The sequence below is a fragment of the Rhinopithecus bieti genome, unplaced genomic scaffold (genome assembly GCF_001698545.2).
Source record: "Rhinopithecus bieti isolate Rb0 unplaced genomic scaffold, ASM169854v2 scaffold_5341, whole genome shotgun sequence".
In the NCBI taxonomy this organism is placed as follows: Eukaryota; Metazoa; Chordata; class Mammalia; order Primates; family Cercopithecidae; genus Rhinopithecus; species Rhinopithecus bieti.
In genome coordinates this window covers 1,159,427-1,177,162 of record NW_016804835.1, presented here as the reverse complement: position 1 = coordinate 1,177,162, position 17,736 = coordinate 1,159,427, and the positions used below count along the sequence as shown (strand labels likewise).

General features: G+C 38.4%; 1 protein-coding gene across 1 annotated transcript in view; it reads left to right on the top strand.

Annotated features, from left to right (window-relative positions):
* BIRC6 (baculoviral IAP repeat containing 6) overlaps positions 1-17,736 on the top strand; it is a 265,256-nt gene that overhangs the window by 239,743 nt on the left and 7,777 nt on the right. The window contains 5 exon segments of the mRNA XM_017870639.1: positions 1,857-2,074; positions 3,837-3,998; positions 7,334-7,411; positions 11,739-11,927; positions 15,642-15,776. Of these exon segments, the coding sequence (XP_017726128.1) occupies positions 1,857-2,074; positions 3,837-3,998; positions 7,334-7,411; positions 11,739-11,927; positions 15,642-15,776 (782 nt within the window).

Sequence of the window (17,736 nt, the reverse complement as noted above, 5' to 3'; positions counted from 1 at the left end):
TGTCTCTTGAATTTATGTCTATATTTTAGTTATAAACTGTGACTTCAATAGGACTGTAATAGCCTAGAAAAAATGAAATCAGGCCGGGCGCGGTGGCTCAAGCCTGTAATCCCAGCACTTTGGGAGGCCGAGACGGGCGGATCACGAGGTCAGGAGATCGAGACCATCCTGGCTAACACTGCGAAACCCCGTCTCTACTAAAAAATACAAAAAACTAGCCGGGCGAGGTGGCGGGCACCTGTAGTCCCAGCTACTCAGGAGGCTGAGGCAGGAGAATGGCGTGAACCCGGGAGGCGGAGCTTGCAGTGAGCTGAGATCCGGCCACTGCACTCCAGCCCTTGCGACAGAGTGAGACTCCGTCTCAAAAAAAAGAAAAAAAAAAAGAAAAACTGAAATCAAAGCCAAGTGTCTACAAAGCAGGCAGAAAATGTTTTTCCTCTGGTGAAACCCCATCTCTATTAAAAATACAAAAATTAGCTGGGTGTGGTGGCAGGTGCCTGTAATCCCAGCTACTCAGGAAGCTGAGGCAGAAGAATCATTTGAATCCGGGAGGTGGAGGTTGCAGTGAGCCGAGACATTCCAGTCTGGGTGACAGAGCAAGACTCCGTCTCAAAAAAAAAAAAATCTGACCTTTATTATCTCACTCTTTACATAGGTCAGGAATTCAGAAAAAGCCATAGTGCCTGTTATGACCTTGTCTTAGAAAGTGTACACCATCACTCACTAAGTCCAGCCAACACTCAAGGGGAGGGGAAGAGGGTCAGAAAAGAATTTGCAGACATATGTTTGTGTATGTGTGTTTCTGTTGAACATAAATATTTTATTGGGCTTTAGATTTCATTCCGCTTCCTAGGTCATCAAAAATATGTCAGCTAATGGCTTTTAAAAATATGTGGCATTGTTCTTTACTTGAAAGCGTTTAGTCACATTTCATGTCTACAAATTCTTTAACTAGTTCTTTCAATCCGGAAAGTTTCATTTCATGAACACGAATGTGTTTATGGATCCTTATGTGTGAGAGATTCTGGTTTAAAGTTACTACCTGTCAGAAATTTAGAATCGTATGTCCAGAGCTCTTCATTAATGTTAGCTAGCTAGAAGAGTTCTCTCATACTACATAAAATCATAAACTCTCCAAGTATGTGACTTTAAACATAATTAAGTTTGCTCCCCATTGGCTTTCAAAATATGTCGGAAAACATACAAGTTTTCAGTTGATGCTCTTTTAAGAAACTGCATTTTCAACCATATGTATCAAATATTTTCTAGTATCATTCTTTTACAACTTGATACTTACTAACTGCCTAATATTCCATAATATGATTGGCTGCCATTTGTTTAACCAGTAAGTGGAGCTTTAGGTTGTTTCTAGTTTTTAAATATCATATGCAACATCTCAATGGCTGTCATTACCTGTAAATATTTGTGCATATCCAGGATTCTATAGGACGAATTAACAGAGGAGAAATTATTGATTAAAATAGGCTGTGCATGTTTTATCAAGTAGCCATTGTCTTTGATTGAATCATTTAAAAAAAAATCTTTGAGTTAATAGACCCTGTCCTCTACATGATATAAAAATTTTCCACTGGGCATAGTAATGGGCCCATTTCTTGCATCTGGTAGATTGTTTTTTATAAAATTTAAAATGTATCCCTGTAGCATGTGAAAGACAACAGTCCATCCATCTGGCAGTGCTAATATATAGGTGTTATGTAAACATTTACACTTCTGCTATTCTTCCATGGTTGGAAGTTCTCTCCAGTTGGGTGAGAGAAGGACTAGTGATTATTTGTGATTTTTGTCATTATAACAGTTTTTTCCAGTTCTGGTTTTATTTTTTCTTCTCATTTTAGATACATTTGAAATGGTTTCTGAAGATGAAGATGGGAAATTGGGATTTAAAGTCAATTACCACTACATGTCTCAGGTGAAAAATGCTAATGATGCGAACAGTGCTGCCAGAGCTCGCCGCCTTGCCCAGGAAGCTGTGACACTTTCAACCTCACTGCCTCTGTCTTCATCCTCTAGTGTGTTTGTACGCTGTGATGAGGAGCGACTTGACATCATGAAGGTAAAAAATAATGATAACGAAGCATTCTCCCTTATCTCCTTGGCTCATCTGATTACTCAAATGTTTATACAAAACTAGAAATATTATACAAATAAATTATACAAAACACTAGAAATTTTGGTGACCATTTTAAACTGCAGTGAAAGGAGTCCCCCCACCCCACTCCTTTTGTTTTGGTGACAGGGTCTCACTGTTGCCCAAGCTGTATGTAGTACAGTGATGTGATCACAGCTCACTGCAGCCTCCATAAAGAGCCCTTTTCTAATGTTAGTTCAGAGTGTGTGGATCACACTGCTGTTGAAAATAAAAATTTAGAAAATATCAAAAGAGCCATCATCCTTGAGCAAAGATTGTATGAAGCTGGTCACAGTATCAAAGGATTTAATGCTGATCAGTTAAAAAATGTTACAGGATTTCCGTTTTGTCGTCCAAGATACTTCTCTCCTGTTTTGTAGTGTCACTCTTCAAAACTTAATCATTTTCTTTCTTTTCTAGGAAATTTATGTTTTTTTAAATTCCTAAGATCTGTGAATTGCGGGTAATACAATAATATATAATCGCTACTTTTATGTTTAACACATGATAATCTGGCCTTAAATTCCAAGAGTCTGCTGCATCAAGAAAATGTTTAACATTTAACCTGAAAAGAAAATTTTCTTTTCTTTATATTTATGATTTAATTCATGGTTAAGCATTCTGTCTTCCATAGATACACAGCTAAAACTATTGGCTCATTGACTTGTAGAAAGTTTTATTTATTTGCTTGCTCCTTTTGATTTTTTGGATAGGCTTATGCCTGTAATCCCAGCACTTTGGGAGGCCGAGGTAGGCAGATCTCTTGAGGTCAGGAGTTCCAGACCAGCCTGGCCAACATGGTGAAACCCCGTCTCTACTAAAAATACAAAAATTAGCTGGGTGTGATGGCAGGCACCTGTAATCCCAGTAGTTGGCAGGCTGAGTCTGGGGAATCACTTGAACCTGGGAGGCGGAGGTTGCAGTGAGCTGAGATCTTACCACTGCACTCCAGCCTGGGCGGCAGAGTGAGACTCCATCTCAAACAAAAAGAAAAGAAAAAGGGTATGCTGGCTCATGCCTGTAATCCTGGCATTTTGGGAGGCCAAGGTGGGCAGATCAGTTGAGGTCGGGAGTTTAAGAACAGCCTGGCTGATATGGTAAAACCTCATCTCTACTAAAAATACAAAAATTAGCTGGGCGTGGTAGTGTGTGCCTGTAATCCCAGCTACTCAGGAGGCTGAGGCAGGAGAATTGCTTGAACCCGGGAGGTGGAGGTTGTAATGAGCTGAAATCACACTGCTGGACTCCAGCCTGGGCCACAGAGTGAGATTGTCTCAACAAAAAAAAGAAAACTGTTCTTATTTCGGCTGGGCACAGTGGCTCAAGCCTGTAATCCCAGCGCTTAGGGAGGCTGAGGCAAACGGATCACTTGAGGCTGGGAGTTTGAGACTAGCCTGGACAACAGGGGGAAACCTATCTCTACTAAAAATACAAAAATTAACCAGGCATGTTGGCAGGTGCCTGTGATCCCAGCTATTCAGGAGGCTGAGGCAGGAGAATTGCTTGAACTCAGGAGGTGGAGGTTGCAGTGAGCTGAGATCGTGCCACTGCCCTCCAGCCTGGGTGACAGAGTGGGACTCCATCTCCAAAAACGAAGATTGTTCTTATTTCATGTTGGATTGTATTTTTCTAAATATCAATGTTTAGGAATATTAACATAGGCTTCTGTATGTTTATATATATCCAGGTTCTAATAACTGGTCCAGCGGACACCCCTTACGCAAATGGCTGCTTTGAGTTTGATGTGTATTTTCCTCAAGATTATCCCAGTTCACCCCCTCTTGTGAATCTAGAGACAACTGGCGGTCATAGCGTGCGATTCAATCCAAACCTTTATAATGATGGCAAGGTAATTTAATTGCAGTCTTTTGTTTCAAATGCCAATGTTTGTATACAAAGGTTCTTTGTAATTTGAAGAAAAATTTTGCTTTAGTTACCTGCTTTCTAAGAGAGCATGGGTTTCTTTGTACTTCTCTTCCCTACATCCAGATTAGCTTAAGGAATAGAAGAGAAGAAACTGAAAAGAGCAGAAACAGTTAAGTGTTAAGAAGCACTTACAGTCTTAAGAAGTTACTCAGGGACTTAACGTAAAGTTCTATGATACACACTATTATGAACTTATTTTAAGGTGTACCTTATATTCAAGTGTTTTTACATTTTCTTGTATTAAAAGTAGGAAGATGCATTCCCATTTACAAAAAAGCTGACCAAAAGATAAAAATCATCTCGTATGACCATAAACCTTTTAAAATTAGATTTAGAAGATAATCTCTTTTTTCAGAGGTATTTTGGATACTTTGATGGAATTTCAGTGCTAAATTCTTTGCTGAGTATTCAGTGTTTTAAAATCTAGAAGAGAAGAATTTCAAAAGGTACAGCCTGCCTCAGATATGTGGTTGCAAATTATCATTAGCTCAAATCATGAAAATTAGTGTTTTGGGTTTGTTGCAAAAGATTTGACCAGAGGCAGAACTTTCTTTGGAAGAACAAACAACAGGTTTTCTATAAGTGAGTAGGGAAGAAGAAATAGCAACGTTGACTTTACTTGAGACACTGTAACTTGAATAGAGTGTAAGTGTAAAATATTAAGATGTATTTAAGAAAATAATTCTCAAGGCTTCATTGCATAGAGAAGAGGGTCAGGGCTTGGGAGTCTTAAATTAATAGTCTTTTACCATCATACTTACCTATGTGTTCCATGGTACACACAATTGTGGACTTATTTTTCAAGTTTACACACTGTTAGCATTTAACCTTAGGTCCTGTATCTACAGTTAGGTATGAGGATACATATCTGCCATTGTTAGTCCCAAGAATGCTCTAAAGCAGGGCTGTCCAATGTTTTGGCTTCCCTGGGCCACTTTGGAAGAAGAATAATTGTCTTGGGCCACACGAAAATTCTTTAACACAAACAATATAGCTAATGAGCTTTAAAAAAAAAAATAGCCAAAAAATCTCATAATATTTTTTAAAACTTGACAATTTTGTTTTGGGCTGCATTCAAAGCCATCCTGGGCTGCATGTGGCCTGCAGGTTGCACAAGCTTGCGCTAAAGGTCAAATGGTATATGTATGACAGCACTTTGAATAATACACAAAACTTTACAGATACAACTCTTTTTAAATTATTAATCAACTACCTGTTGAATGAATTAACGTATTTTGCATTCTTGCTTTCACAGAGCATTGAAAGAGTAGTAAGGAGACAGACCTTTCTGCATTTAAAGAACCACCTATGCCGGGCTTGGTAGCTCACGCCTGTAATCCCAGCATTTTGGGAGGCTGAGGCGGGTGGATCACCTGAGGTCAGGAGTTTGAGACCAGCCTGACCAACATGGAGAAACCCTGTCTCTACTAAAAATAGAAAATTAGCTGGGTGTGGTGGCACATGCCTGTAATCTCAGCTACTCAGGAGGCTGAGGGAGGAGAAGTGCTTGAACCCGGGAGGCGGAGGTTGCACTGAGCCCAGATTGCGCCATTGCACTCCAGCCTGGGCTACAGGAGCAAAACTCTGTCTTTAAAAAAAAAAAAAAAAAAAAAGAACCACCTATCCACCTGTTACCCAAATCTGTTGGCCATTATATAAAATTGTTAAAAATTTACAAAATCTGATGAGTATATTTTATGTTGATAGAGTATATGCCAGAAGAACACATGTGATATGGCCCAGTTTTATTTTTATTACAAGAGTAGTTACAGGTCAGATTAAGTGTCACCAGTTCTCTCCCTGCTAAGTGAATAAGTATCTAATGTTATCTTTATATTTTGAGGAACCCTGGGAAGCCTGAATACTCTTTTAGGGGGTCTGTTTGTGTGAGGCTAGATTTGATCCATATACTTGAATCAAAGGAGTATATTGCAACTAGTTGAATGTAGAGGCAGATAATTAAATCAAAGTCTTTTCTGTTAAGCTGTTTTGCATTTTCAGAATTTAGAAAGAAATATACAAAAATATGAAATAGTACCACTTTTCTTTACTAAAAATAGTTATTTTAGTAAAAATAGAACTAGCATATGATCTATCAGTCCCACTATTGAAAATACATCCAAGGGAAAGAAATCAGAAGCTTGAAGAGATATTTGCACTGCTATTTATTGCAGCACTGTACAGAATAGCCAAGATACAGAATCAACTTAGCGGCCATCAACAGGTGAATGGATAAATAAAACATGGTTATTTATACACAGTGGAATACTATTCAGCCATGAAAAGGATGAGATCCTTCCTTTCATAGCAACATAGTCCCTGGCGGGACATTATGTTAAGTGAAATACATCAAGCATTGAAGGATAAATACTGCATGTTCTCACTCATGTAGAAGCTAAAAAAATTCATCTCAATCAACGTGGAGAGTAGAATAGTGGTACTAAAGGCTGGGAGGGAAAGGTACAGAGGAGGGAGTAGGGAGAGGTTGGTTAATGGATACACAATTACAGCTAGATAGGAGGAATAGGTTCTGCTATTGTATAGCACAGTAGGGTGACTATAGTAAATAAAAATTGTATTTTGTCAAACAGCTAGAAGAGAGGATGTTGAATGTTACCAACACTGAGAGGTTTGAGGTGATGGATACAATAATTACCCTATTTTGATCATTACACATCGTATACACATATTGAAATATCACACTGTACCCCATAAATATGTACAACTATGTGCTAATTTAAAATATTTTGCTTTTAAAATAATTTAGTTTTCATTAAAATGTTATTTGTGTTGACATATAATGGGTGCTGGTCCGTTTTGCATTATGAAAAAGTTATAATGCCACACAAATTTGAATCACATCTGAAGATGCCAATTTGTTTTAACAGACCAACCCTTAGGGTTTTGTCTGGAGACATATAAAACTGAGATATTTTGACATGATAGCATTATGTTTTACTTCTCATTAGGACAGTTTGTTTTAAGCACTCTTTTTTCTCTCTCTTTTTTTTTTTCAAAATGAAACAAGTTTATTTTCTCCAATAACTTCTGTAAATTACAAAGACAAAATACTAAACTACAGCATATAACTTTTCAATATTTAACCGGAATACTCGTAATGAGTACGCATCTGGAAACAAGATAAAAGGCTACACCTCGTCAGGCATCCTACAAAAATATCTCAAGTTTTATATACTCTGCAGCATTTCTATTAAGCACTCTTTTTTCAGTTCTGTTGACGCTTTTTTCCTTTGTCAGGTTTGTTTAAGCATCTTAAACACGTGGCATGGAAGACCAGAAGAGAAGTGGAATCCTCAGACCTCAAGCTTTTTGCAAGTAAACAAAATTTCTCTGACATTTTCACTTAAGAAATAAAGAACTGTGTAGTATTTTTAAAAATTTTTAGTGACCAAGAGTATAGTAAACCCAAAAAAAGATAGATTACTAGGAAATACATATTAAATAGCTTATAGGTGAGAAATTAGCATAGTGGAGTCTCATCTTATGTGGAATCTAAAATCTCAAGTTGGGACATAAAACAAAAATAGAGTTTAGCCAAAACTCCCTTCAAAAAAAATACCAGGCCAGGCGCAGTGCCCGCTGTTTTCTGTGTTTCTTGATTTCAGTTCCTGAACAGATTATGAGAGCCTCTTATAGTTGTGCAGATGCTAACATGAAACTAAAAAAGGAGAGGGGGTCAGATGTGTTGGCACAGCACTTTGGGAGGCTGAGATGGGTGGATCATTTGAGGTCAGGAGTTCGAGACCGGCTTGACCAACATGGTGAGACCCCCATCTCTACTAAAAATACAAAATACAATTAGCCAGACGAGGTGTTGTATGCCTATAATCCCAGCTAGTAGGAGGCCGAGGCAGGAGAATCGCTGGAACCTGGGAGGAGGAGGTTGCATTGAGCCGAGATCACGGCACTCCACTCTAGCCTGGGTGACAGAGGGAGACTCTATCTGAAAAATAAAAAGCAATCAATAAAAAGGAGAGGGACAGTAAATTTGGCCTGTCAATAAAAGTCTTTACTCTGAAAATATCAACACATTGACTCAAATCAGTGAGCCTACATTATGGATTGAAAATAAATACTGATTATTATTACATCAATGTAAATATATGTATATATATAATATATAATATATGTTTTATGTTAATTGCCAATTGATTTTGACTCAGATTCTAAGAAAACACTTTAGCCTGGTAAAAGTAAAATAAATACTATTTTTTGGTTTGATCCAAATAGCTTTTTAAGTGAAGTTCTGTTGATCAGACAATTCATGCTGGCTGCTTTTTTGCATGCCTCTAATATACTTATAGAAATTATTTTTAGTGCAGAATTGATTTTGTTCTGTAGTTTAAAGTTTATTTAACTCTCTCATGCATCCTGTAACACAAGTAGATCTGATGCCCGTTTTACAGATGATGAAAATATAGGTTCTAAATGTTCAGATAACTATACTGTGATCCCTATGACTTCAAATATTTTACACTGTTTCTCAAGCCTAAAGTTTTATTTTATAACACTGAAAAATCAGATTTTTTTTAAAAGAGGAAATCCTTCATCCCAAGGGTTTACTGTTTCTCTGCTTATTTCCTGCCTCTAGTAAAATGTAGTGTGCATTAAAATGATTGTCCAGTTCAGACAATCCAGGGGTCCAGAAATTTCCTAAAATGTGTTTTATCGCTATTAAATAGCTAAGTTCACTATTGAAAAATAAAGTGGCATTTATGCTCTTCCAAAAAGGTAATGTCTGCTGGGCCACCCAGTGGTAAGATAACCCATGTCATAAAGTATTTTTTGAATTTAATTGCAGGAAGTATTGGTCTCTGATAATGAATCTTTTGTTGTTACTGTTATCAAATACAAACTTTATATTTTTCTCTCTTAGCAGACAATAAATTATAGCCACATTTATTTCTCAGATGTAATTTTTTGTTCCCTTTTTCTGGTACACAAAACCCTCATTCTTTTTTGTTTAACTTTTGTTTTGTTTTAAGTTCAGGGGTTCCACTGCAGGTTTGTTACATAGGTAAACTCACGTCACAAGGGTTTGCTATACAGATTATTTTGTCACCCAGGTACTAAGCTTAGTACACAGTAGTTTTATTTTTTTTTCTTTTTTCTTTTTCTTTTCTTTTCTTTTTTTTTTTTTTTTTTTTTTTTTTTGAGACAGGGTCACACTCTGTGGCCCAGGCTGGGCACCATCTTGGCTCACTACAACCTCTGCATCTCGGGTTCAAGCTATCCTTCCACCTTAGCCTCCTGAATAGCTGAGATCACAGACACGCACCACCACACCTGGCTAATTTTTGTAGTTTTAGTAGTGACAGGGTTTCACCATGCTGACCAGGATGGCCTTGAGCCCCTGATCTCAGGTGATTTGTCTGCCTCAGCCTCCCAAAGTGTTAGGATTACAGGCGTTAGCCAACGCGCCCAGCCGGTAGTTATTTTTTTCTGATCTTTTCCCTTCTCCCACCTTTCGCTGTCAAATAGGCATCTGCAAAACATATTTTGCTTCCTTTAGTGAGCTTTATTTTGCTGTTTTAAACAAAATAGGCTGTGAATCTAAAGTAATTTTTAGATTACTCTAACTGCCTGAGATCTATAAAACCATACTGTGTATCAAAGGAGATGAGGTTAAATAAATAAATGAGTCCTTTTTTATAAATTTGTATTGGATATTTAATTTCTTTCTGTGCTTTTGTACAAAAATGCAATTATACCCTACTTATATTAACAGAAGAGGACAGTTATTTAAGAGGGAAGAGGACAGTAACTAACAACTATGCCTTGGAAAGTTATCTCAGAAGTGTCAGTAAATGTGAGATCTCTGGCTGGGCGAGGTGACTCATGCCTATAATTTCAGCACTTTGGAAGGCAGGCAGATCACTTGAGGCCTGGAGTTCAAGAACAGACTGGCCAATATGGAGAAACCCATCTCTACTAAAAATAAAAAAATTAGTGGGATGGGGTCACAGGCACCTGTAACACCAGCTACTCGGGAGGCTGAGGCAGGAGAATTGCTTGAACCCGGGAGGCAGAGGTTGCAGTGAGCTGAGATCGCACCACTACACTCCAACCTGAGCAACAAAGCAAGACACTGTCTCAAAAAAATAAATAAATAAATAAAAATTAAAAATATGAGATCTTTGTCTCAGAAATAATATGAATTAAAAATTTTCCCATAGTTGACCTTGGCATCAGTATGGTCACTTCAGGTCATATTTAACCCTTTCTGTTTTGGGTCAAATATATTACTTTTGAGTACTCATTTTTAAAGTTCTCTTTAACTTTGACTTATAAGATGCATATCCATGGGACTGTTTAATCATTGTGCCTAACAAAGTGTAATTGCTGTTCTTTTTCATTTATGAATTGGGTAGATAATATCTGATGTTTTTCTGCCTTCAAAGATGTTACTTTATTGACTTCTGTAGATCTATTAACTAGAAATACTGTATTAGCTAGAAATCACCTCTGTTAATATATGTTACATCTGGAGAAACAAGCCTTCTGGTAAATAAGTGGTGGGTTGGAAGTGGTCTTAGAACCATAAGACCATCTCGTCAATCAGAATTTCTGGCTGGGTGCGATGGCTCACGCCTGTAATCCCAGCACTTTGGGAGGCCAAGGTGGGCAGATCACCTGAGGTCAGAAGTTTGAGACCAGCCTGGCCGACATGGCAAAACCCCATCTCTACTAAAAATTCAAAAAAAATTAGCCGGGCTTGGTGACGATGCACGCCTATAGTCCCAGCTACTTGAGAGGCTGAGGAAAGAGAATTGCTTGAACCCAGGAGATGGAGGATGCAGTGAACCAAGATTGTACCATTGCACTGCAGCCTGGGCAACAGAGCAAGACTCCATCTCAAAGAAATAAAATAAAATAAGAATTTCTAATAAGGTTTTTGTGATACCGTAGCAGTTAATTTTCCTTGGAATAAAAATTTAAAATGGTCTCAGGCAGTTTTTTTCTAAGTGAGTATTGTTAAAGAGTGCATGGCTAGACTGGACACGGTGGCTGATGCCTGTAATCCCAGCACTTTGGGAGGCCGAGGCAGGCAGATCACCTGAAGTCAGGAGTTCAAAACCAGCCTGGCCAACATGATGAAACCCCGTCTCTACTAAAAATACAAAAATTAGTCGGGCGTGGTGGCAGGCACCTGTAATCCCAGCTACTCGGGAGGCTGAGACAGGAGAATCGCTTGATCTAGGAGGCGGAGGTTGCAGGGAGCCAAGGTCATGCCATTACACTCCAGCCTGGGTGACAAGAGTGAAACTCAGTCTTATTTGAAAAAAAAAAAAAAAAAAAAAAGTGCATGGCTGGCTTTATGCTCCTTAAGAATAGTTTGAGCAGAATGTTGGTATGAGTTGTTTACAAACAAAAATTTTTTATAGGTTCTTCATATCTATTATTATTCAAGAATTCAAGAGTAAAAACAGATGTATAAGTGTTACTTATGGCTGTATCGTGCCTAATTTTATTTTGCTTTTATAATGAAATGTTTCAGGTTATAATCATAAACATTGGTTTTATTGTGATAGAAATTTGTGGAAACACATATTAAAGAAGAGTCTTTGTGGATAGAGCAGGATATCAGTTAACCCATAGTAAAAATGTCCCATCATAGCTGTTCTTTTCCTTTATTCTTTAGGTGTTGGTGTCTGTCCAGTCCCTTATATTAGTAGCTGAGCCTTATTTTAATGAACCGGGATACGAACGATCTAGAGGCACTCCCAGTGGCACACAGAGTTCTCGAGAATATGATGGAAACATTCGACAAGCAACAGTTAAGTGGGCAATGCTAGAACAAATCAGAAACCCTTCGCCATGTTTTAAAGAGGTATGTGTTCAATAAAATTAGTGAAATACTTTGTTAAAGACATTTTACAATATAGCCTGGGCACGGTGGCTCATGCCTGTAATCTCAGCACTTCGGGAGGTCAAGGTAGGTGGGTCACTTGAGGTGAGGAGTTTGAGACCAGCCTGGCCAATATGGCGAAAACCCGTTTCTACTTAAAGAAAAAGAAAAATTAGCCAGGCTTGGTGGCAGACGCCTGTAATCTCAGTTACTTGGGGGATGAGGTTGAACCTGGGAGGCGGAAGTTGCAGTGAGCTGAGATTGCATCACTGCACTGCAGCCTGGGAGACAGCAGAACAAGACTCCATCTCAAAAAAAAAAAAAAAAAAGAACAAAAAAAAACCACATTTTATAATATAGTTTGTAAGTATTATATTTGCTTTTATATGTATCTAGTATATGAATCTGTAGGTTTTAGGGTTAATCCCAAAGATCATTAATAAGTCTGGACAATATAGCAAGACCCCATCTCTGCAAAAAGTTAAAAAAATTTAACTGGGCATGGTGGCACCTGTAGTCTTAGATACTCAGTAGGCTAAGGCAGGAGGTTTGCCTGAGCCCATGAGTTTGAGGCTGCAGTAAGCTATATTCACATCACTGCACTCCAGCCTAGGTGACAGTCTCAGAAAAAAAAAAATGGTAGTAGATAGTACAGATGAAGTATAAAACCATCTGTATTCTAAACGACATCTGACTAAATTTTTGAGAACTTTTTTCCTTTCCTTTCGTTTTCCTCTTCTCTTCCTCTCCTCTCCCTCTCCGTCTCCCTCTCCTCTGCTTTACTTTCCTCCTGTCCCATCCTGTTTCGTTCTCATCGCCCAGGTGCAATGGCATGATCTTGGCTCACTGCAACCTCCACCTCCCAAGTTCAAGCGATTCTCCTGCTTCAGCCTCCCAATTAGCTGGGATTACAGGCAGGTGCCACCATGCCTGGCTAATATTTTTGTAGTTTTAGTAGAGACGGGGTGTCACCATGTTGGCCAGGCTGATCTCCAACTCCTGACCTCAGGTGATCCACCTGCCTTGGCCTCCCAAAGTGCTGGGATTTACAAGCGTGAGCCACCGCTCCCGGCCTAGTCTTTATTTTTATTAGTTACCATTCTACTGGCAAACTCTCCAAATATGTTTCCGAAATATTTCTCATAAAACTGTTTTTTATTGAAGATGGTTTCTAAATTTGTCTTGCAAATAGAAATTTTGCCCTTATACTAATGTGTATATATAAGGCGAATGCCATTTCTTTTTTTTTCTTTTTTTTTTTTTTTTTGAGACTAGGCTTTGCTCTGTTGCCCATGCTGGAATACAGTGGCGGAATCTTGGCTCACTGCACCCTCCGCCTCCCCGGTTCAAGTGATTCTCGTGCCTCAGCCTCCCAAATAGCTGGGACTGTATGCACACCCCACCACAACTGGCTAATCTTTTTGTATTTTTTAGTAGGGACCAGGTTTCACCATGTTGACCAGGCTAGTCTCGAATGCCTGACCTCAGGTGATCCACCCGCCTTGGCCTTCCAGAGTGTTGGAATTACAGGTGTGAGCCACTGCGCCTGGCCACATTTCCTTTTCTTTAGGAAAAAATTGGATGATATGAGTTTCCAAAACCTGTATTAATACACTGAAGTGGTTTTTTTCACTTCATCCTGAAATGTTGCTGTGTGTGTGTGTGTGTGTGTAACTCTTTGCCTATGATTAGTTGTCTCTCCATAGTGTGCCTAAATACAATTATACTTTTCACCTGCCATATCAAATTACTTTAGCATCACAACTTGCTGTAGTTGTGTCCAGAAACATTTTTCTTTCTTAAAATTGTTTCACTTGATCATTAATTTCTTAAATTGTGCTGGAAAGTTAACATTTTAGAGAAAAAATTGGCATATTTACCTGACATAAAATTGATCTTCAATATAACTATTCAGATATTCTGCATGAATACTATGAAGCCTTCTTCTTCATCAGATGGCACTGATGAATATTTCTTTTTCTTTGGCTTTTGCTGTTACTGAGTAAATTTATATTCCAGTGTCCTTTGAATGACAAAGTTGGATACGTTACTTTTGCAAAGATCGCACCACTACACTCAAACCTGGGCAGCAGAGTGAGACTGTGTCTCAAAAAAAAAAAAAAAAAGTAATTTGTTTTATGCATATCATTTTTTTCAGGAAGGATAAACACAGGGAACTCAGAGAAGGGGATGACGTTTACAGAAAGCAAATATGTATCATTTGAGACAATTCATCTTTCTCAGTCTTTAGAACCTAGCTTGCATTAAAGGCGCCACTCCTTGGCCATGTATGCTTTCCCAGTTTTCCTAATCAAATGCCACTCACTACTCTTTGAATGCCCTGGGCTTTTTGTTTTTGTTTATTGTTGTTCTTTAAAATATATTTTTCTGGTACATTCACCTCCCATCTGATTTTGTTATCACTGTTCTTCATTTAAAGCTGTGTCATACTTCTGTATCCCAGAGGCTTCAAACCCAATAACTATTAAATGTGGTGGGATCGTATTGGTGTTTGACATTCATTCCCAGAGCTTTCTAGTGATTTTCCCTTTGTAGGTTTGATTGTCTGTTCTTTAGGGCAGACATGCTCCCTGGGCAATGCTCAACCAGAATACAGAGTAATGTTTCCAAATTGATAATTGTTTTCTAGTTTGAATTTGTCAGAAATAGACTCTTACTACTATATGTTAGTAGAAATTTTACTCAGTTTTTCAAAGATAGAATTCAAAGATAGAATTTAAAAATCGCCAATGTAAACCACAGTAATAATAAGGAAATTTAACTTCCTAAAATAAAATCCTATCTATAAATTAAACAGAAGATACAATTAAGCAAGTAAGAATAGTGCCATTTCTGGGGGATCCATTTCTAGGGATTTCTGTGTGAATGCCTTTGGCATTTAGAATATACTTATCTAGGTGTTCTTTGAGTTATCTTTTAAAATCTTTTTCTCCTGGTTACTTATTTATTTGCATTTGCCTTCTGAATATATTGTATCATATGTGTCTTGTGGTCTCTGACAGGGATAATTTTCCAAGTGTCTCGTGACTGGGATTGTCAATCTTTTCTGCTATAAATCTCTCCCCTCCCTCCCCTCGTCCCCTCCCTCCCTCGCCTCCCCTACCCTCGAGTAGTCTTGCTCTGTCGCCCAGGCCGGAGTGCAGTGATGGGATCTCGGCTCACTGCAACCTCTGCCTCCTGGGTTCAAGCGAGTCTCCTGCCTTAGCCTACCAAGTAGCTGGCAATACAGGTGCCCGCCACCATGCCTGGCTAATTTTTGTACTTTTAGTTTCACCATATTGGCCAGGCTGGTCTCGAACTCCTGACCTTGTGATCTGCCTGCCTCGACCTCCCAAAATGCTGGGATTATAGGCATGAGCCACCACACCAGGCCATAAATTTCATATATATGTATTTCAACACATGTCATCTCAAATAATGAGCTTGATTTTTCCCTGCTAATATTGTAGAGTTGATTAAATTGAGTTTTATGGAGAGAAAAACATTGCAATGTCTGTATATTTATTTCTTTAAATGTATTTGTAATGATATTCTAAATACTAATTTAAATGTATAGTATACATATATTTATTTAAATGTATTTATAATACATTTTATTTCCTTGTAATTTCATTTACTGTGTCTTTTAAATTTGACTGTAAACACTGCTTGTTCTCCTGCTTACTTTTTCTCAAGGTAATACACAAACATTTTTACTTGAAAAGAGTTGAGATAATGGCCCAGTGTGAGGAGTGGATTGCGGATATCCAGCAGTACAGCAGTGATAAGCGGGTAGGCAGGACTATGTCTCACCATGCAGCAGCTCTCAAGGTGAGTAAGCCTTTCTAACATGAGCCTTGTTGCTTTAAGAGTTGTGTAATTATTGACAGAACCATGCCTACCAGAAGATAAGGGGAGGGAGGGAATTAAAGAAACAGAATATTTATTTTCAGTTCAGAGGAATACATTGTTACTCAGAAGTCTGTAGAAAAGATACATTTTTTTTGCTAGTAGATTGACAGTTCCTAAAATAAAAAGTGGGTCCAAGGACTGAGTCAGCAGAGTTTTGTAAAGTTCCTTGAAGATAATGGTGACAAGATGTGCTCCATGAATACCTTTTCCTTTTTCTTTTTTTCTTTGGAGACTGTATTTCATTCTGTTGTCCCAGCCTAGAGTGCAGTGGTGGCATCATGACTGACTCTCTGTAACCTTGAACTCCTGGGTTCAAGCAGTCCTCCCACCTCAGCTTCCCATGTAGCTGGGACTACAGGCAGCTGCCACAGTGCCCAGCTAAATTTTTTTATTTTTAGTTTTGTAGAGGGGCTCTCACCCTGTTTCCTAGGTTAGGCTCAAGTGATCCTCCCACCTCAGCCACCCAAATCACTGGGATTATAGGCATGAGCAACCGTGCCAGACTTGAAGGACTTCTTCTATTCTCTTAGTCTTTCCCTAGGCCTCCTGCCTTCCATATTTTTATTACTTAGAGGGATGAGGGAGATGTGAGTTGCAGATTCTCCCTCAGCTGATGGTGGCAGTGGCTGTGTTAAGGGGGACAAGCAATTGTTTTCAATTTGGACGTTCACAGAGTGGAAATGTGAAATGTGATGGTTTGGAAGATTTTGTGTCTACCCATGGAGATCTTTCCTTGTAACAGCCTTCCTTTTTTCCTGCATCTGAATGTCTTTACTCATTTCATCCTCCACCAATATCCTCCCTTTTTCTATCTTCAGGTTTTTCTATTTCTACTGGCTTGTTATCTTCTAATTTTAAAGCTGTCTTCACTTCAAGCAACTAGTTGATGATAAGGATTTGTTAGTTTTTTAGGTGTGATTTTTTAAAAGATCCCTATCTTTTCAGGACATGTACAGAAATATTTGTGAATGATAAAGTGTATGATGTCTGGGATTTACTTCAAAATAAAATGAGAAGGAGAAAGTCTGGGGATATAGATGAAAGAAGATGGGCCATGAGTTGATAATGGTTGAAGCTGTGTGATGGATACATGGGAGTTCATTGTACTCTTCTACCCACTTCTGTATATGTTTGAATTTTTTCACTACAAAAATGTTTTTAAAAAGAGAGAAAACACTTGCAGAAAATTTTCCTAAGCTAGTTCTATTTTGCCTCTATTATTATGAAACAGATTGTCTTCTTTCACCCTCAGACTATAGCAGTTGATGCTTCTTGCCTCCATTTTTTAACCTTTGTCTCACTAATCAACCTTTTGCAGTTTGACTTCTGTTTTACCAAAGTTACCCTGTCTCCAGTTCTCAAAGCGAGTGACCCCGGCTCACTTCTCTATTCACTTCGTGTGCTCTCCCTCCTCCAGGCTTTTACACATGCTTGCTCACCTCCATTCATATTTCAGCTTAAATTTCACTTCATGGAACCCTGCCTTGACTGGTTTGTTTGTTTGTTTGTTTTTGAGACGCTGTCTCTCTCTGCCACTCAGGCGTGATCTTGGCTCACTGCATCTTCCGCCTCCCTTGTTCAAGCGTTTCATCTGCCTCAGCCTCCTGAGTAGCTGGGATTACAGGCATCTGCCACCAGACCCAGCTAATTTTTGTATTTTTATTTTGTTTTCTTTTCCCTTCCTTCCTTCTTTTCTTTCTTCCTCTCTCTTTCTTTCTTTCTCTTTCTTTCTTTCCTTTTCTTTCTTTCTTTCTTTCTTTCTTTCTTTCTTTCTTTCTTTCTTTCTTTCTTTCTTTCTTTCTTTCTTTCTTTCTTTCTTTTTCTTTCTTTCTCTTTCTCTTTCTTTTTTTTCTTTTCTTTTCTCTTTTCTTTCCTTTCT